Source organism: Dermacentor albipictus, chromosome 1, assembly GCF_038994185.2.
Source record: "Dermacentor albipictus isolate Rhodes 1998 colony chromosome 1, USDA_Dalb.pri_finalv2, whole genome shotgun sequence".
Lineage (NCBI taxonomy): Eukaryota > Metazoa > Arthropoda > Arachnida > Ixodida > Ixodidae > Dermacentor > Dermacentor albipictus.
Window position 1 is genome coordinate 103,048,481 of NC_091821.1, and position 21,538 is coordinate 103,070,018.

General features: G+C 45.9%; 2 protein-coding genes across 6 annotated transcripts in view; one reads left to right on the plus strand and one right to left on the minus strand.

The window, feature by feature from the left end:
* Positions 1-8,008, plus strand: part of LOC135914204 (uncharacterized) — a 45,921-nt gene extending 37,913 nt beyond the window's left edge. For all 3 annotated transcript variants that reach the window (XR_011508083.1, XR_011508082.1, XM_070524187.1), the window contains one exon: positions 6,748-8,008. Coding sequence is in view for 1 of the 3 variants with exons in the window: in XM_070524187.1 (XP_070380288.1) it covers positions 6,748-6,902 (155 nt within the window). In the remaining 2 variants the exon portion in view is untranslated. The remainder of the gene's footprint in view (positions 1-6,747) is intronic.
* LOC135914203 (ileal sodium/bile acid cotransporter-like) overlaps positions 1-21,538 on the minus strand; it is a 263,412-nt gene that overhangs the window by 121,199 nt on the left and 120,675 nt on the right. The gene's annotated exons all lie outside the window — the stretch shown is intronic.

Consider the following 21,538-nt stretch of genomic DNA (forward strand, 5'->3'; position numbering starts at 1 on the left):
TGGCCATTGGTGCCGCTTTTTAAATGAACCTCGCGTAAGAATTGTACATTTTCCCGTATGGTCGGTTCTGATAAGAGAGCAAAATTTGTTTCCGTCCGCGTGGCATCCACCTACCGAGAGATATGAAGTTGTGAAGACAGCATATCCAGGCTACGAATTCCCGTGATCTTGATTGATTGATTCGCGGGGTTTAAACGTCCCGAAGCAATAGTGGGGCTACCAAAGACGTCGTAGTGGAGGGCTACTGATTAATTTTGACTCCGTAAAATTCTTTTAACGCGAACCTAAATATAAGTATACGCGACTTTCTTTCTTTTATTCCGCGCCGATAACAATACGGTCGCCGCAGCCCGGAATCGAACCCACGACCTCGTCGTGATATGCAGGAGAACGCCACAGACACTAAGCCTTGGTGTGATGCCACGGGCATTCGAGGACCTTCGCCCTTCCCGAGCTAGAAATTGTAGAAGATGACGAAATGATTGGGAGTCAGACAAAAATGCGCTGGGTGAGGAAAACCTTGCAGCTTTGGTTAAAAAAGAAATGGTAAGGGGAAAGAAGAAGAAGAAGTTTATTTACCACATAAGTACGCTGATGTATACAAAGCGGTGGGGATGGCAGGATAAAAGCTGCATAACGGCAGCTTGACTAGTCCCACCTCCCATAGACAAATTGTCTAGTCATTCTTTAGACATTGTAGTGGTATTTACAGGATAGCTCATCGCAGGTTCCTAAATACTGGGTGATTATCTCAGCGTCAGGAAAGTTCACATTTCAATGATTGCCCCATACTCTGACAGACGTGCAAGAGCTCACAATGGTTGAATGGCACGAAGTAATGCAGAGCCGGTCATTATGAAACAATTCCTTTCATTATCGCGCTTCGTTAATGGTTCCAGCAGTGATCTGGCTATGCGCTATCACCATGATCGCTTGGTGGTGAGGAAGGATGAAGAAAAATAGAATCGAGCAAAACAATTATTTCGCCATACCGGCTCTGGTCACATTCGACGCAAATAACTCGACAGATAAGTTCGTGACATCATCATAGGTGCATGGTGAAATCGGATTTATCATCTTCCTCTAAAGAATACATTTTAGTAGACAGCGTATAGTTTCTTCGGAATGAAAATCATCCAAATAAGTGAAGATGCTTCGGAATGTTGGGAAGGAAATGATGTAGATATCGTTGCAAAATAGGTAAGGTCGTACCCGTCCACTGCAGAAACAATGGACATGGTATACAACAGTGTGCGTGCGAAACAATCACTAGAAACTTCGTAAACGCCGTCAAAGGACAGCTTAACGGGAGACTGCGTTGCATCATGATAATGCGTCTGCTCGCCGCAGCAAGCATTGAATTGCTGTACTCGACAACAGTTATGGTATAATCATGAGCAAAACACCCTACAAGCCCCACTTGTTCTGATGACAACAGTTATGATATAATTATGAGCAAAACACCCTACAAGCCCCACTTGTTCTGACGTTACTGTTTCGGGCTCACTAAAATAAAAAAAATTGCACCTAAGATGGAAGTTTCTTTATAGCTATGAAGAGGTTTCCTCAAGATTGAAGGAGTTTCTCTGGCCTGTCCGAAACAAAGGTGGCAGGACTTAAAGAAAACGAATGGAAATAGTGTTAAAAAAAGAAGAAAACGTTTACATGTGGGAATTGAAAAGCGCACAGAATGTTATGGCAATTCTTTTCACCAAGTTACAGTGATTGCAATGATTTTACGTTTACATATTGTGCACCTCAAAAGCAAAACTTTTGTAACGTCCCTCCCACAATAAGTCAAAATTAAGCGTAGCGTTACTGTAACGTTACCGTACCGTTACAGTTACCGGCCAGACTAGATGCCATCTGCGCATGTGCGCCGCGAATGAGCTAGAGCGTGTGAAGCCATAACATGACAGAGGCGCCCCAGTTCCTCAATAACATACGTAATCACATTTTATGCTGGTAGTTAAGGGACGGTGATTCTACCTCGCTTGGATGTGGTAATCCGAACATTGCGCCATCTAGCTTAGTTAACATCCGGCCTTATACGATCGGCCACTTGGAGCGCTGTTGGCCAATTTGGCGCATTGCTTCAGATCAAATATAGCGCAATAGAGGCGGGAACGAGAAGTTTCTCATGCATCATTATTGGTTGTATTGGGGACGAAAAATAAAAGAGTACCGCTGGCCACGCCTATATATAGCTTTGAGCCTAGCACCTGAACATCGGCTATATTGGGATCTTGCCTTTGAGTGCGGGAGTTGGCCGACGTTTAGGAGGACTTAGAGAAATGAAGGTTTATTTACATTATGTACGGGACTAGAAACGGGTAAAATAGCAGTAGAAAGTCATCGTAAACGGCCGGATACAAATCGCACGCTGCGGCCCACGGCAAGAAGAACGTCTCTCTATTTCCGATTGTTCTCGGGCTTATAATCTCTTCAGTCCGTCCAGGTCACGTAATTTTCATCAACTCGGTGAGCCCGTACAGGTGTCATTTTCGTCCAATCGTAGGACCCATGCAAGTAGCGTCATGTTCGGCCAATGGCGACACTCCACGGGCTCTATTCTCCGATGGCTGCCTCCGTCCGGTGTTGCCTCCTCGCCTGGTAGGCGCTCAGCAGGAGGGATTGGTAGTCCTTGAACGACCTTCTAGTGCTGCAAAGCAAATTCTCTCGTGGCTAGGGTCAACTACCTAGAACCGTGCCGGCCTCCGGATGAACTTTCGGAAAGCGTCACAAAGGGGGGAGACAAAAGCTCCACGCGCGGCACACGAGGGCGGGATAGCCAATTTGGAATGCGACGGCAAGAGGTTGCGCATGGAGAACTTTACCGATGCTAGTTAATGGTCCGTATCTAACAGCTAGTAGAGGAAAAGTGGTTGAACAGTGGCTAGAGGTTAGGTTTGAAAGGACAGGATAAAAACTACGTGTATACAATAGTGCCGGCGCGTGTGTTGCGGCACTCCGGGTCAAAGCTTGAACTAGTTAACGACAAAGACGGGACAAGATTTTTTTTTTCGCATTGCCGCATCTGTATTCCGCCATCGTCCTTGTCTAGTACGCAGTATCTCTAATGTTAGCGGGAATCGGGAGTGTGCGGATGTGAGCCGCTCGTCAGCGAACGGAATTAAGATACAGCTGGCGGCCGTCGAGTGCACCGATAGGCCAAAGGTTTAGTTCGATTAGCTGCCAGTAGTCGCTTAATCGCTTAATGCGTGCAGTTATAGTGTGCGCCGAAGGCTTTTGCCACGGCCAATACCCGGCGATTGCGCGCGTATAATCGCGCTCAGCCAGACGTGCACACACCGACAGCCCTGCGTCGGCTGTGCGCCCACTGGTGTATCTCTTCCCCGTTGGCCAAATAGCGCTCAACTCCGCTGCGGGAGAAACAGGGCACGTACCGCGAAACTCTCAAGGCGCGCGTTTGAGGTCATTCAGCGCCTCCGCAGATTGTATCACCGCTTTAAAGCGACCGATCACTTCCACTGCTGCGCGTGACCGCCTGCTAAGAAAACGCGCGCTTTGAAGAGACGGATCTGTGCATTGTACAGAATGCGCCATTACAGAACGAGGGTGTATACCTTTCATTGCACTAGACGTGGCTGCTCCTAAAATCCCCGCACTTTATCTTTGTGGCGTTAATCACCCGTTAGCGCCGGCAATTGTTTTCTAATAGAGTGTCGAAGCGCATAACAAGTAAGTGTGCAGACGGGTAAGGATATGTAATTTGTACTAACAGTATAAGCCGCTCAGTTATGCCGGTTGGCAGTGACTCGCCGAGGATCTGACAATAATGGCGGGAATGACAATGGCGGGAAGGGAACGGGAAGCGATAGCACTTGATATTGGATCAAGTTTCACGTTACAGGGCACGTGGCCTTTGAGAAACGCTCTAATCGAGAGCCCTGGATTAGCTTTCTGCATGGTGCTTTTATTTTTTTTATAATGGCGACGACAACTCCTTTTCATATTGTAGAAATAAAAAAAACCCTGACTGGAAGAAACGTCACAGGTTTGAAAAATGCAAAGCAGTGTGTGTGTGTGTGTGTGTGTGTGTGTGTGTGTGTGTGTGTGTGTGTGTGTGTGTGTGTGTGTGTGTGTGTGTGTGTGTGTGTGTGTGTGTGTGTGTGTGTGTGTGTGTGTGTGTGTGTGTGTGTGTGTGTGTGTGTGTGTGTGTGTGTGTGTGTGTGTGTGTGTGTGTGTGTGTGTGTGTGTGTGTGTGTGTGTGTGTGTGTGTGTGTGTGTGTGTGTGTGTGTGTGTGTGTGTGTGTGTGTGTGTGTGTGTGTGTGTGTGTGTGTGTGTGTGTGTGTGTGTGTGTGTGTGTGTGTGTGTGTGTGTGTGTGTGTGTGTGTGTGTGTGTGTGTGTGTGTGTGTGTGTGTGTGTGTGTGTGTGTGTGTGTGTGTGTGTGTGTGTGTGTGTGTGTGTGTGTGTGTGTGTGTGTGTGTGTGTGTGTGTGTGTGTGTGTGTGTGTGTGTGTGTGTGTGTGTGTGTGTGTGTGTGTGTGTGTGTGTGTGTGTGTGTGTGTGTGTGTGTGTGTGTGTGTGTGTGTGTGTGTGTGTGTGTGTGTGTGTGTGTGTGTGTGTGTGTGTGTGTGTGTGTGTGTGTGTGTGTGTGTGTGTGTGTGTGTGTGTGTGTGTGTGTGTGTGTGTGCGCGCGCGTGCGTGCGTGCGTGCGTGCGTGCGTGCGTGCGTGCGTGCGTGCGTGCGTGCGTGCGTGCGTGCGTGCGTGTGTGTGTGTGTGTGTGTGTGTGAGAGAGAGAGAGAGAGAGAGAGAGAGAGAGAGTTAGACAAAGTGCTAAAACCCCATTAAGGTGGATCCCGTAGCAGTATCGTTACTTTAGGCATTCTTTGTGTATATCCTGCATATCCGTCTATTTTTTCGCGTACTTTTTCACTCTATGTGAACACGGCACTGATGCTGACACGACGTTGACGGTAGACGGCGTCGCTGATTCACAAACTTGCAATACTGCGCCGACGACACGTCGGAACGGTGGAATCAGCCGCAGTTCGGATGGCTGTCATGCCGAAAATGCTGTCGAAAACAATTAGCCGATAATGCTGCCGATCGTAGTCGGACTGTTGGCCACAGGGGATCGGTCACGGAGCAAAAACTTCACAAGGAACAAGAACCTTGCCTGAATCCCAGCTCTTGTATATATTGATGCGAAAGCGTCAAATGGCCCACTGAGCAAAAAGCCGGCGTCTGTCGTTTGGAGCAGTGAAACGGCACCTCAATTCCTATTGGCTACGACGCTACATCACGAGTGCTCCTTGACGGAGCAGAACGGGCGAAAGGGCCCACCTGCTGCTGCGTGAGGGGAGGGGGAATCGCCGCGACGCCACGTGGCACTCGCTCTCGCTCTCGGAAGCCGGAGCGCAGTCCGTATCTCTCCCTCTCGCCCCCATTGAGCTTAAAGGCCTACTGCAACGAAATTTTCAACCGCGTAAAAAGCCCAGTTTTAGACAATTTACACATGCAGTAGCCTCTGTGCAAGATCTTGCGGTTGAAATATAGGTCAATCTGTCACAAAGAGTTCGCAAAAATCGATGTTTTTCATACCGAAACTGAAAAAAAAAACACCGCCATTATTGCCCGGGTCAATTGACGTACAGTGAAGAATGTGAAAAAGCAGAACCCGTACTGTCTGCTTTCCTTGCTTGTATTCCGTTCCGGTTATCAGCGAACAGGGTCCGCACGTCTACTAGCCATAGAGTTAGTATACTTTGCTTGGTGCTTCGTGCACTGTGACAACGCTGTTGCGCGCCCGCGATGTTCTTTTCACGCAAAGTAGTCTCCGAGTCCAACCAGTTTTCTCTATCTGGCTGTCTACATTCCACAGCAGGGCCTCGATACCGTCTGCCTCCGTTCGAAGAAGAGCGCATCGGGGTGGCCAAGCTAAAGGTGCAGTGTAGTCCGGCTTAATGCGAGTGCGATCCACGGGTGGCGCAGTTCCGCTACATCGGCAAAAATTTGACGCCCTACACTCTAGTGTGGTTGGCGCGGGAATAGAACGTGTTCTACCGCACGCTAGCTTGGCTGACCAGCAGCATGCTGTTCGGGTTCACTGAAGCGAGCATGTTGCGTTTGCGCCTTCGACAAACCAAGAAGCGGTCGCTCGCCGCGCACTTGTCCGCCAACGCTGCGTCAACAACTGATAGCCGCGCTGCTGCGGGTCACGTTTAAAGCACAGGGTAAAATTTTAGCGATCTTAGCGTCTCCGGCATGACACCGACCGTTGCCAGGCACGCTGGAAGCGCCGGACTCGTCGACCGATCAGACAACTACCGCCATCTGTAGCAAAGGAGGATAAGTAGCTGAGGTCTGGCACGGCCGGTCTAGAGGAGGTCGGTGCTAACTCACGGCCAGGCAGGCCTGACTGCGGTGGTGATAAAGCCGTAGAGGTTAAGCTTCGCCCATTTCGCTTTGGCGGCATTGCATTCCTGCCTGGCTTGGCGCTGCATATACACCATGGCCGTCGCGGCGCGTTCCCCTTCGCGACATTTGCAGCATGCGGTTCCTGCTCGTTTCTGGCGCTGTGTCAGAAAGGATTTCGTTCGTCTACTTCGACGCGTCAGATGTAGAGACGCACGAAATATCGGGAAGATGATGCACTAACGCAATTATTCGCTCGAGAATATCGCCCTTGAATACAATCTACTTTTGAACTGCAATCAGTGGGCAGGCCAGCAGCAATATCGGCAACATGTACAGCAGTCAGTTCTGCTTTGCTTTACAGGTTTGGGCGGCCCTTCAGAGCGGACCGCTTCCACTGCATGGCTGCGACTCAGCGGCTACGTGTGTGGACCAGATCTACGAGCCTATGCACCACGAGAATCATCGGTGGCCCTGCGATTGCGCATCAACGACAATCGACGTGGATGTTTTCAATGAGCTGACTGCAGAAACTCTGGCGTACGTGCCAGATGTCCGGTGATCAAGGTGCCCTACATTCCACAAGTAAGAGCGTACTGCTCTTTCTCGACAACTGTGACGTCACATCACGTGGCTCGTCGAGCTCCTTTAAACGACCGAGCAACATCACCTTTCATCAGTGGTCAGGCCAGCAGCAGTATCGGCAATATGTTCAGCAGTCACTTCTGCTTTACTCTACAGGTTATTAAAAACGTTCCTATGTACTGTTACCGTAGCGATGACCGGTTTTTGTTGCTGCTGCCCTGCCCACAGTGTATCAAATGTATTTTGACAAACATTTATTTACTGCCTACTAACCTACTTCTTTCGGGCGACATTGAGACAAACCCAGGACCTTCTGAAAAGGAGCTGCTATCAGAACTACTAGATGACCAAAAGAAGGTCCAAGGAACTATTGAAGGAATTGTCGTTACACAGAATGAAATCAAAGAGAAAATCTCGACACTAAGCAATAGAATAGATGAAACTGAGCATTAGTTATCCAGTGTGGGCTCACTGCCGAAAGAAGTAGGTGAATTAAAAAAAATTACAGAGTTTGACAGTCAATTATCATTTGTGACAAATAAGGTGGATGAATTAGAAAACCGAAGCAGTCGCAATAACCTTATTGTTTATGGATTTGAAGAGTCGGGAAACGAGACGTTTGAAGAACTTGAGAAGATAAAGGACGACCTAATAACAAAGAAGATAGGTATAACGCCTAAAGGTAATGAAAGACCTCATAGGCTTGGCCGTAAATCTAATGGGAAATCTTGACCGGTTATTATAAAATTTCTTGACTATCGGAAAAAGTCGTCCATTTTACGTGCATTTCACAAACTAAGAGGCTCATCGTTGTCTTTGTCCGAAGACTTTTCAAAGCACGGTCGTGAGGTGCGTAAACTTTTGTGGGACAGTGCAACGGAAGAAAAAGCAAACGGCGCTAAAGTAAAACTGGTCTTCGATAAAATAAGCATAGATGGTGTTCTGTATGCCTGGGATACAGAAAAAAAGAGAGCGTATCTGATTGACCAAAAGGAAAAATAAGTGACAGAAACAACACAATACTACGTGATGAAATTTTCGACAGCGAATTTGTGCCTGCTGGGTACAATGCACTCCGTAAAGACCGCATTGGTAGAGGTAGTGGCGTCTGTATTATCCACAAAAAATCATTACGAGTTTTCAGGATGCCTGATGTGTCAAATGTTGAGTGCATTTTTAGTAAAGCTTATTGTGGTCGAATCAGGTACATCATAGGCGTGATGTACAGGCCCCCTTCCTCTTCCCTGTCACTTTTGGATGATTTAAAAGTTTACATGAACACGTATATAAAACCTGGCGATCGAATAATTCTTGCTGGCGATTTCAACCTACCTAATATTGACTGGTCCACAATGTCCCTCGTAAACGATAATGGCAAAACAGGTGATGCTATGTTGGATATAGCATTTGCTTTTGATTTATCTCAAGTTGTTGGCGAGTACACTAGGATACACGACAGTTCTAAATCTATACTAGACCTTTTCTTCGTGAGCGGACCTATTAGTACTAAATCATAATGCGAAATTGTCACGGGAATCCTCGATCACCAGGCCGTACTCCTTACCTTATCTGACACTGCTATCGAGAGAAATCGAAAACATTCTTGTTTTCCTAACTTCTCACGTGCAGATGACACATCGATAATCGATGTCTTATCCTTTCATTTTGATAGTTTTTCAATGTCAACAGCAAATGTAGATGATTTGTGGATTTCCTTCAAGGATTCGTATTGATGTGTATTGAACGTTTTGTGCCAAGAATTATTAAAAAGCTAAAACGTGAGAATCCATGGATTTCTCGTACTTCAATACAAATGCCCAGAAAGTTAAAACGATTGAAAAAGAAAAAGCAAGCAGTTAACCGTCCTAGGTGTCTGCAAGAAAAAAATTCCATTCTTACTGTTCAATATCAAAGTCAGATAGCACTCGATAAAGAAAATTATTTTGGCAACTTGTTGCCTAACTTCATTTCAACTTCACCAGAGAAATTCAGGCGCACAATCTCTCCAGTATCCAGAGATTCTCATGCGTTTGAAGTCAACGGAACTCTAACCCATGACGAAAAAGAAATATCATCTGCTTTTAACGAATACTTCAAATCTGTTTTCACTAATGATAATGGCATACTGCCCGCTTTCGAAACATGTTTACCTCCGATGCCTGATCTTGTCATCAGTGAGCAAGGTATTATTAAAATACTTTTGAATCTCGATATCAGAGTCCCCCGGGCCCGATAACATACCAAATGCATTCCTAACTAGGTATGCAGAATGGGTAGCCAAGTGCTTGTTTATAGTATGTTCAAGATCTCTGCACGAATGACAGGTTCCGAACGCCTGGAGGACGGCCAGAGTTGAACCGGTACATAAAAACGGTAAGAAAGAGTGCATCAATAATTATAGACCAATCTCACTAACATCGACAACTTGCAAAATTACGGAGCACATAATATATATCCACATCTCTGATTCTCTTGAAAAATAAGATTTTATTACAAATCTTCAGTACGGATTCCGCAAGGGTTATTCTACTTACACTCAATTAGTCCAAACTGTACATGACTTTGCTAACTCTATTAATAATGGGAACCAAACAGATGCCATATTTATGAATTTCGCAAAAGCATTTGATAAAGTTTCTCACAAAAAGCTGCATTCCAGAATAAATAGCACAATCAAAAATAACAATATTACTAATTGGATTTCAGCATACTTGAGTAACCGTCAACAATATGTCCCTTCTCGTGATCATTCATCTCAGTCTCTATGTTGCCTCTGGCGTCCCTCAGGGTTTGGTGCTTGGGCCACTTCTATTCATCGTTTATACAAACGACATCGTAAAAGACATTCGAGTTCATATTAAATTATACGCGGATGATTGCGTGCTCTACTCAGAAATTAAAACCATATCAGATCAAACAACACTGAACGAGGCCGTCCAAAAGATTACTGAATGTTGTGATGCCTGGCAGATGCCCATAAATTTTCAAAAAACCGTTTACATGAGAATAATCCGCAAAATCAATCCTCGCACATTCCAATATTCTTTTGCTAACAATACACTTTCCGAAGTTGCACAATACAAATATCTAGGATTATGGATTACTAACGACCTTGACTGGACTAAACACATTCATCAGGTTATAAGCAATGCTAACCGCAAACTTTTTTTTCTTAGGCGAGCGCTAAAACTCTCCACACCCAGAGTCCAGCTCCTAGCTTACAAATCAGTTGTCCTTCTAAATATTAGATTATGCGGCGATAATTTGGAATCAATTTACTAAAACGAACACTAATAAAATTGAAAAAGTACAAAAGAAGGCAGTTCGTTGTGTTTACAATAACTATGGACGCACATCAGTAACTGATCTGTTAAATAGGGCTGGTTTGATTTCTGTATCCGAAAGAAATCGCGTTTCCCGACTTACGTTCTTATACCAATTAATCAAAGGTCATTTTAAGATTAAAATTGACTGACTAATATCCTTCTCTTCAGGTTACACTACCAGACAACGTCATAATCTCACAATCACCCCTTTTCGTCAGCGTAATAACTGCTTTAAATATTCATTTTTTCCAAGAACAGTAACGGAATGGAATCGGCTTACTAACGATCAAGTACTACAGCAATCTCTGACGTCATTCACGAGAAGCCTCAGTGTCCATTAACATCTATTTTCTGTTGCATTCATTCCCTGCTGCCCATATAGTTACTAATTTCTTATTGTTATCAACTTTATGCCCCTTAAATTTTGTATTACTGTATTATTCAATCTTTTATGTGTTCCTGAATAATTAAGATATGCCATAAACCTTACTGTGCTGTTATGTCTACTCCTATGTTGCACTGCCATCATTGAACTTTTTTCTCTCAAATGCTCATCCTTTTTTTGTTTACTAATCATTTGCGGCCTTTGTTTTTTCTGGCTTCTTTTGTAAACACTTGATCAGTGCTTGTATCTTGTCGCCCATCCTGCGAAAATCCTTTCCTGGGATTTCGGTATCACTAAATAAATAAATAAATAAATAAATAAATAAATAAATAAATAAATAAATAAATAACGTTACATTCGGTTTTTGTGAGCCATCGTGGCATATAGTACTTATAGTCACCCCAAGAAAGCGTTTTCCAAGCAGATCTCGATGGGTAAGCGACTGTGCCGTTGAAATGTAGCAGCATGTGCATCTTCGTCACGTGCTGTTCGCACGCTTTGTGCGCGTTGGCCGGTTCGCGTTGCAGTTGCTTGGTGCACCGTGGTGCACGCTTTCGCTCTGAAAGCCGGGACAGGAAAGATGTGTTAGGGGGCCTTCCTGTACTCAGCGTTGTGTACTGCACAGCCATGGCTCGTGTTAGGGTATGTATTCGAGAACCCGACGGCCATGCAACGGCATTCTTGCGACAGCTCAAGTCACGAGCACAACAGGGAGAACGCATGCCGAGAGAGAGCCCGCCATCTCGCAAACGATGAGCGAACAATGCGCCTGGCTGCCTAGGCGCAACATGGCGCAACTGAGAGATCAACAGTTGCGTACGGCTCCTCAATATCCTCCATATCCACATCGCTACCGGTTTGCCGCCAGGTGCACGCGTCGTTTGCATAGGCGCTATTTATTAGCTGCTAATAACAAAATTAGTCAATTACCAGCCCTGCGACATTGACAAGATTACTGTAAGAGTATACGCTAGGCATATATAGTCAATTTAGCGCAAGTGAAATTTCGTTGCAGTTGACCTTTAAGGCCGACTTACGCTCGAGCCGCATCGCCCGCCTGCCGCACGCATGCGGTCGTGCGAATAACTGCGCATGGCGCACACTGGTGCCGAAATTTCGGTTTACACTGGCGGACCGGCCGCTTGCGGTGCGGCTTGCTGCGATGGGCGGCTCGAGCGTAAATCAGCCCTAAAAGTGGACTTTAGTAGCCGCTGCTGCTTCCTCGCGGTCTGTCGCCACACAGGACGTCGGGGGCGTGCAGGCTACTGCTGCCTGCTGGCTCGCGCTGCACGTATACCGATATGGCACATTACTCGAAGCGCAATACTCGAAGGACCGCTCAGCGGCGTTCGATTGGACATTAATGCCTTCGCATTCACAACTCATACAAAGTGCTTAGGTGTCCTCGGCTTTCTTCTTTCTTTACTTTTTTTCTCAGATAAATCAAAACATATTTCTGACACTTAAATGTACAATATCCTGTACTTGTCAGCAGCCTACGTACAAATTGCCGCATATGTCTAAGTCGTGCGCACGGCTCGGCCTAACGCGCGCACGGATTTTGTGTACGGGCAGCAGCCACCTCGGGTACATATTATATGCAAATCACTGAAAGGCACATCCACTGGAAAAGAATTGTGTGGATGACGCCATTTACGAGATATCCGCCGTCAAACTTGCGGTAAAAATGCACTGTCGTTCCACGTACCTTCTTAACGAAACGTCGCTTTATGCAATGAAGCATAAAAGTAACGGGATCGCAACGCATTTCTCCGCAAAGTTCGGGAATGAACACCTGGAAACTAGTGTCATCCTGAGAATTCGTTCTAAGTGGATCCACCTTGCAAACTCCCCGGTAAAATTTGTAAATTGTAATATGTGCCATAAGGTAATTAGTTAAAAACTTAATTATTGATCTTTTATTAAGTAGTCGATTATGCACTTCATTTCTTCTTAAAGTAATGTCCGCCGCTTCGAATAGACCAGCTCATGGACTAGAATTGTGCTATCTGCAACAGGCAAATTTTTACAGCGATGCTCTATATGGCTAGGGCTCTATGCATTTTTGTTCTCAGTAAACAAAAATTATCATCGATGGCTCAAACCCCCCGTGAGCATTCATGCTCCCGTAAGCAAGCAAAAAATGCAATGGCTCATGGCTCCGTAAAGCGGAGACTTCAAGCACTCAGCAAAGTGAAGAGTACAGTAATTAACTTCTTTCTAATCACGCATACAACATACAGAAAAGCATGTCGAAAACTCATCATCAATGGCTCATACCCCCTTCAGCAATGGCTCGTACCCCCGTAAGCAAGCAAAAAATGCAATGACTCGTAGTCCCGTAAGGTTCATGGCTACTCACTTTGCGTGAATTAGCTGCGATGACACTACCCCTGTTGTCGTCGGTGATTTCAATGTGGATGTGTCGGTCCCGAAAAGGGAGTGGTTTACGCGTTCCGTGTTGCAGACATATCCCTTGCGATGCCACACCGATCCGGCCCAGCCGACCACCCAGCGGCGTACGTGCACCGATTTGACATTATCATAAATGTGATTGCAGTTGCGAGTCAAGTTCGAGTTGCGACCGATCAAGGCAATAAATGAGTGTGCATACCTTTCGTCCCGATGACCACTCATCAAGATAATAAATGAGTTCGTACCTTTGTTCAAAATTATGTGTCACCTCCGTGTCGTGTGCTAAACAGCTTCGCTGGTCAACCGCCTTCACAGAGGGAAATGGCTCATTAAATATTGTCCGAATGTGTTCGATGAAAAATATATATACTACAGCCGTCCGTATGCTCACCGGCGCTCCTCTGAGTGACATGAATCTAGACAACCGAGTGTATTCGTAGATGGTGCCAACTGACAGGTTATTTATCTCTAGCGAAACGTTAGCGTTTCGCGTCTAACAAACAACAAGTGGTGCCACTGTAATGTAGCTATAGTTAAGCAAACAGTGAACAGTTACTACAGCATACGACGCGAGGATCGGGTCGCGCGGTTTTGGCTGTCAGCGGCTGCGGATGAACCAGAGTCGCCTAACTACGAAGGCAAGGCGTTCAGAAGTAAATGAGAAAAAAGAAATGTCTCGACCACGATATTTACTCATATTTCGCAGAGCCGTCATTTGATATGCGTAGAACGCTGCGAGAGGAAGAGTTGCAGCGCAAAAATGCGGTATCACGGCCTCTTCAGAGCGACTGAATCTGAGTGCCCGGGCGTTTTCGCGTTCTGGCCCCAACCGAACGGAGCCGGGAATCGAGCTGGTGGCCTCGTGCCCAGGAGCGGAATGGCAAAGCCACTGCGTCACCGTGCGCCAGATTACGGCTTTCCAGACAAGTTGAAAATATAGATGAGAGCTATAGAGGTGTCTGAACATTTGCAACATTTATAAACCACGGCCTTCGTGAGGTTAGTCAAAGCAGCTTCGCAGCAAGTAGCCATAGGAACTTGAGAAGTAGCGACAAAAAGTTTGTCTCGCTTTTTCTTTCTTTTTGCTGTCGACCCAGTAATTTCCGCATAGGTTTCCCCGATTCCTCGAGAGCGCAGCAAAGTAATTAATTGCATCGTCTTTTTAATGAGACCAGTTCAAAGCGCGTTCCAAGCGCAGGGTGGCTTCTGACGCGAGAAAGAAGGCTGATTACGACACGCTAATATGAGGTGGTGGTCCCACGGTGCCACACAACGCTGAAGCATGCACCTACACCCTGTACTGCGGTAGGGCGGCTGACCATGCGTCCGAAAGTCAATTTTATATCTCCAGTAGAAACACTAGAAGTTGTTAAGGTATCTCAAGGTAGCTTGACAGAGGAACCAAAAACCCCCTACCAGAGAGAGAGATAGAACGAGGCAGAGAACGGAGTAAAAAAATCGATGCACAAAACTTTTGGAAATTATAGAAAAAAATTTAGGGCCATTCTACTCTGTGAAGGTGGGTGACCAGCGGAGCTATATATAGTGATAAATAAGTTGTTTGGAAATAGGACACATTTTACAGCATTTTACAATGAATTTCGCTTGTTCAAGATTTTTTGGTTGTTTTCATAAATTGCATACTCAATGTTTTTCTTTCTTTTCTAACCTTCTTTTGTTTGCCCTTTTGGATTTATTATTTGGTCACCAAGGTGACTATCCCTTTATTATCGCTATGATATACGGCCAGTGGCTCTATGGCGACACTGGCAAGGTCCTTGGGCAATGTGAGGTCTATACACAACCGATGACGCATCGTGGGTACACTAATGTTTGTGGAACATTGAATGCCGAACCTTTCCAAGAGAAACGCCACGAACCGCTTTCCGTCTGGCCGAGACGCGTCTGTGTTGAAATCACGCACAATTACGGTGGGAGTGGAGTCGGTAGGGGTGATCCAACCAAGTACGTTAAAGAAAAACAGCTAGATCGGAAGCTCCCATAGCGTCTTACAAGGAAAGGTGAAGTGAATGCTTGCCCCTCCTTCACTTGAAATAGAGCCTTGACGGGTGATTTCCGCTTACAAATTAAGTTATTTGGCTCTGTTATTGTAATGCTAGGCTAATTAGAAAATAAAAGCTGGTTGCTCCCAACGAAAATAATAACTTCGGAATATTGATGACGCTCTTCTCAACACAATATGCCAGGATATTCAGATTTCACACTAAAACCTGATACACGCAGATACGTATGGGTCTGGTAAAATAAGCCACGATTAACCAAGGAGGCTGATTAACTCGTGCCAAGTGTGCGAAAAGCGCTTCTTCGCCATTTGTTATCGTTTGTTTATAGTTTTATCGTGACCCTCCCGTGCGGCTTCACGTTCGGCGCATCGTTTCCACCCCAGCGGTATTTCTTTAACCTCCTTGGATCCAACCCAAGGTGCTTGGCGTTCGCGGCACGAAGTTCGTCCGTGGTGCCGTCCGCCGCCGCGCATCTGTTCCCGCTTCTGTTCACGACGGTCTTCTTCGCAGGCGCGCTGTTACGCAGTGCTCGCCGCCTACCCATTGCACGCGTGGATGAAAACTGAGATACACTCTAAGAACAGTTTACACCCTTTGGCTTGCCCCTTCTGCCACACAAAAATAATCGTCATCTGCCTTGATGCGTTTCCTTTCTTTATCGCTGCGAGCCCTGAACGTTCCAGTAACGAACGGCACGCGCGTTATCAGCATAGAACAGTTTACACCCTTTGGAGTGCCCCTTCTGATAACGCGCGTGCCGTTCGTCACTGGAAAGTTCCGGGCTTGCAGCGATAAAGAAAGGAAACGCATCAAGGCAGATGACGATTATTTTTGTGTGGCAGAAGGGGCAAGCCAAAGGGTGTAAACTGTTCTTAGAGTGTAAGATTGCGTGCGTTTGTCTATAGAGCCCGCGACGACAAACCGCAATCCATACTGAACAGTGTGTATTCCGGTTTTACTTTTTTTTTATTACGGTACTTTTTTTTATCACAATACATTCTGACACTTCTCGCGATTAAACGCAGCTAGGGCATCCATATGCTTTTGCTTTATGCTTTAGCTCTTTTCGCCTTGCGGTCTGCCATCTTTTTTGCCTACGCACACAAACTGCCAGAATCTGCACTCTAAAAACAGTTGCACCCTTCGGGGTGTATATGCTCCACATGCACAGCGATAATCGTCATCTGTATTGCTTGCGTTTCCTTTCTTGAAAGCGTTGCGCTCGATACGTTCCTGCCGAGAATGCTCGGTCATGCTGATAACGCACACGCTGTTCCTGACTTGGAAGTACTGGGCTCGCAGCGCTAAAGAAAGGAAATGCGGGCAAGACAGATGATGATTGTCGTTGTCTGGCAAATATACACCCCAAAGGGTGCAACCGTTTTTATAGTGTAGCGTATAACAGCTCCGCTGTAAAACTCGAAAATGAGGAATTAGTACCGTATATTATCGTAACATTGGCGTGATAGTGCGCAGGCATGCCGGCAGGGGAACTAGAAAAATTTATCCCCTCGAAGCAATGCACAGATCGATGACGATGATAGCAGTTAGCGACGTCGGCGATCGTCGAATCAAATGTCGCAACCCGTGCATGATGTCCCTTACTTATAGAGGCGTACGTCGTCATACATTCTAGATTATCTTGATTTATGCGCTGAAGCTAGAGAACGTACTACAGTAATCGATTCTGATGCGTACACTCTGATAGGACGGGCCTGCTTTCTACACGTGGCTATCAAGATGCACGAACACCCTTATATCGCGAGTGCATCTCGCGCGACGACATAAATGTGACAACACGTATCGCGTTTAATCTGGCAAAAGGTGCATAGAGAGATGGAAGGAAAGGCAAAACACACGCACATCCTGTTTGCCACGCTGCACTGGGGCAAGGGGTAAAGGGTTGAGAAAAGAGAAAGAAGGGAAGGGGGAGAGAGTACCACTCGAGAGCACACTCGAACGAGCTCACCAAGTCTAAAAACGGTCGCAGAGACCTATCGACTTCAATACCGTAACAGCACCTTCGGTGCTTTCTGCACCAGCGATACGCACGACCGTGGTACGTACAAGAATCTTGGCTTCTGAAAACGTTCTTCAAAGAAAGGTTGAGTGCTCTCCGCAAAGGGTGACTCTGTACGTAATAACGAGAACAAAAACACACGAGGTGTCCAATATTTTCTTCGATGCCGCAGGAGTCGCACTTAGGCGTGTCAGACATTTCAATGCAGAACGTGTATGCTTTCGCGAATGCAACCCCGATCCAGAGGTGGCATAACAACGTTATATTGGAGCGAGAAATTCTTAATAGCGGTTGCAGCTTTAACGATGGATCAGATTTATGTATGCGACACTTCAGGGAGCTAGGAAACCACCAATAAGCGTACATGATAGTCCGAGCCAGGAAATAAAGACCCCTTATGTCGTCCGTTCTTGATAGTGGGATACGAACCGCATGAGTTCCTTGATGGGCGGATCAGGCCGCTTCAACGGAAAAGTGATTACCAGTTTTATTACCCTCATAAACTTTATCATAAGGCATCGCTTCATGACGATTTCTTCGCTCAACCAGCAGCTCTCTTTCAGCGCCGAGACCATCCAAACAAAATAAAGCTTCCAATTATGTCGCACATTTTTCTTTAGGTCAGATCACTTCTACCATGCACAATAAACGATAGGAATGACCTCGCATCAAACACCGCATCCGAAACTGATCTAAATCTACAGGGTGTCCCAGCTAACTTCAGCCATCGTTTAAAGATAAGCGAATGCCACGTAGCTGAACAGAACCAACGTAATGTCGTTTACCGTCGCTTGGAGATACTCAAATATTTTTTTCATTCCGCCTAATTATATAAGTAATATTAATTATTCAATCAACTTCTCAAATATTATAATTAGATGAAAAGTATCAATGAGAAAATTGTAGATCAACATGAAAAACTCCCGATGCAGCTTTCTGTTGCTCAATACCTGCTACATAAGTGTTTTTTTTTTTTCAAGCGGGAAAGAAGCTCGCGAATACACACAAAATTGCCGTGCGACTGGCCACTCGAGGCACTTTGCGTGTATTCGCGGGCTTGTTTCACGCTCGGAAAAAACACTTATGCAGCACGTAGTGAGCAACAGAAAGCTGTATCGGGAGTTTTTCCAGGTTGCGCTACAATTTTCTTACTGACACTTTTAATCTAATTTTAATATTTGAGAAGTTGATTAAATAATTAAGACTAATTATGTAGCTAGACAGAATGCAAAAAATACTTTGAGTATCTCCAAGCGACGGCAAACAACATTACATTGGTTCTGCCCAGCTACTTGGCATTCGCATAGTTTTAAATTCTGGCTAAAGTTAGCTGGAACACCCTGTACGTAAATTTTAAGAACGTATGCGCATTGATAACACCTCACCTTTCTTTTGACAAATTCCTAGGCCATTCTTTTGGAATGTTTGCACTGTTTTATTGTAATCTTTCTCTGTTAACACTTCGTACGCGTTTTCTTTTTCTCTGTTTTTTTTTCGTTTATTTTTTGGCTGGTCTTTTGACTTTACAATTTAATGCTCCAGACGTATTCTTTCTTGATTCTTTCTTTCCTGATTTCTGATTCTTTCTTTCTTGATTTCATTCGTCTTTTTTCTATCGTAGTTGGATTGTTCTATGAAACTGCTGTGGAGGCGGTAGTAGTCATATAGGAAATGACCCCTTTGGCCTAAATCGTAACGCCTAATAGGTCAGCGCTGCCTTCCTGGCTTAGTGACCCCCGTCTATTACTATATATGTGGGTGAGCTCATTCATGAGTTGGCTCTCTCCGTCACACACCCGTGAGTCTGAGTGAGCCCTAGTGAGTTCGAGTTGGTGCGAGTCTAAGCAAGCCCGAGTGATTTGGAGCTTGAGTAAGTCCAAATGTGTACAAGTGTGCGCGAGTCTGAGTGTGTTGAACCGAGTCTGCGTAGGTCCGAGTACGCGGATCTGAGCATGAGCCAGTCCGATTGGGAGTGGATATGGATGAGAGTGAGTATCGATAAATCGTAGCGTTTGTGAATCTGAGTGAGTTCAAGTAAGTTTAAATCTCACGTGATTTCATTGGTTTTGAATCCAGGAGACTGCAATTGAGGCTGCAGGTCCATAAGAACCCGAGTGAACTCGACTAGCGGGAGCCCCTTGGGAACAGCAAGCCTAAATAAGGACATGTGAATAAAGGACTTGCATAAACTCAAATTTTACTCATGTAAGGTGTCGTGTTGTGCACTAAATTGCCCCAGCCTAGTTTTGTGAAGCACAGATTTCCGCAAAGATATGTGGCTTGCACACTAGTCGGCATTAAATGCACGCGTTCCCTGCGCAGATGTCTTTTTCTGTGCATGTAGCTATTGGATATGGTCAAGCGACATTGTGTATTTGTCAATGCAAAAAGAAAATGCTTTTTTTTTTATCGCACAGCGAGATATATCGGACTGTATTGCGAGATCGATGACCTAAAACATATTCCTGCAAAGTACATAACGCATGATTAATGCAGCTCAGTGTGATCGGCCCTGTAACGCGCGAAACGCGCGTATTGCAGAAAAACGTTTCGTTAAACATTCCTGACTCAAACGCCGCACTGGCCTGTCTCATCGCCGGATAAGTACTATGTGCCACGAGCCTCGGTCGCGGCATTAGTTATATGTCTTTTTCTCAACATTTAAAATAATACTGTACGCAATCGCGTGTTGGCGGAGCCGATACAGCGTCGGCTACGTCCTGGCAGTCTGTTCAACAGGAGCGTCGCGTCGGCTTATAGGTCTCAGTTAATAAGGATTGGCCTCCAAGATCGCAACGGCGCACTGTTGCACCACTGCAATCTTGGAGGCCGCGCTAATGGCCGCACAGAACGGCGCTTCTCTCATGTAGATGGCACCACCCCGAGTTGAGCAGCTCGATTAGACTATACCATGTTCCATACATAGTAGTCAACGCTGTGGAAGCTACGCAAGAAGTTCGGCCAAGAAAAGTTAATATCACTCCGCGCGTTCCGTTCATCCTTCGCTGCGCGCCAACGGCGTTTGCTCGCGCGAGCATGCACGTGAAGCTCCTCTCGACGGGTTGCAAAAAAAAAAAGCGGAAAGAACAATCAAAAGAACAACTAAATAAGAATGATCTAAAACAACGGATTAGCAGCCGTATACCACAGTGTGTTTGTTTCTAAGGGTTAAAACTTGTTTCGTTCAATATTGAACCTATATAGAAAAACAGTTGCGCACAATTGCGGTCAAAAAACATCGAACTATATCCAAGTGAACGAAACCACTGCAAGAAGACTCTCTGTAGCCTCCAAAGCGTTGACTGCTACGTATGGAACTGAGTATAGGTTGCCTCGATGCGCACCTCCTCAAGTCCGAACTAATCCGAGTAAGAGCGCCTTATACACGAAAGGACGATAGACTTCCGATAAAGCTTGCTCTGGGAGGTCAAACAATACAGAAGGTATCTAAAGCTCGGATACTCGGACTATGGATACAGGAAAATGGAGCAGTAGGGCACACGATCGCAAATCTCCGGAAAACGGTTAACAGCGTGTCTAGGATGATAAACAGAGTAGCAAGAAACAGAAAAGGCTTCAAGGAGGAAAAGACGATAAGGCTCGTACAGGCATTTATCATAAGCCGTGTAACCTTTGGCCTTCTTTTCCAAAAAGTATCAAACTCAGAGGAAACTAAAATAAACGCCCTTATACGCACAGCTTATAAGGCGGCGCTTGGTCTACCGATTTGCACTAGCACGACCCTTTTTAATGCAATGGGTATTAGCAACACATTTGAAGAACTCGTGGCTGCAACACTGATTGCACAACGAGAAAGGCTCAATTCTAGGGAGCAAGGTCGAACACTTCTCCGTCGATTAGGGTATCCACTCAGACCGGCACATTGTAGCGACCAAACAGAACTCCCACCGAACATACGAGCTCTGATCTCTGTGTCCCCAATCCCTAAAAACATGAGCGAGAAATACCACAGACAACGGCGCCTTGCACGGGCCAGGACACTCGAACGCAGGTTCGGTAGAAATCCGGAGGTTTATTACACGGACGCGTGCAAACAGGATAGCAAAACTTTTACTGTGGTAGCCACAAACGCACAAACTACTATTTTCGTAACAGTCAGAACAGAGTCGGTGGCAACAGCAGAGGCTACTGCGGTGGCTCTGGCTATACGTGACGCTGAAAATAGAGCACGTTCTGCGTTAATACTGACCGACTCGCAGTCGGCATGTCGCCTTTTCATGGCAGGCACCCTGCCCAAACTCACCATCAAAATCCTAGGAAGAAATCTCACGGAACACCACGCTATTACGTGGTGTCCGGCGCACGCCGGAGTGAGGGGTAACGAGAGGGCGGACCGCCTCGCTCGAGAATATAGCATCCGAGCGACGGAACGCACTCTC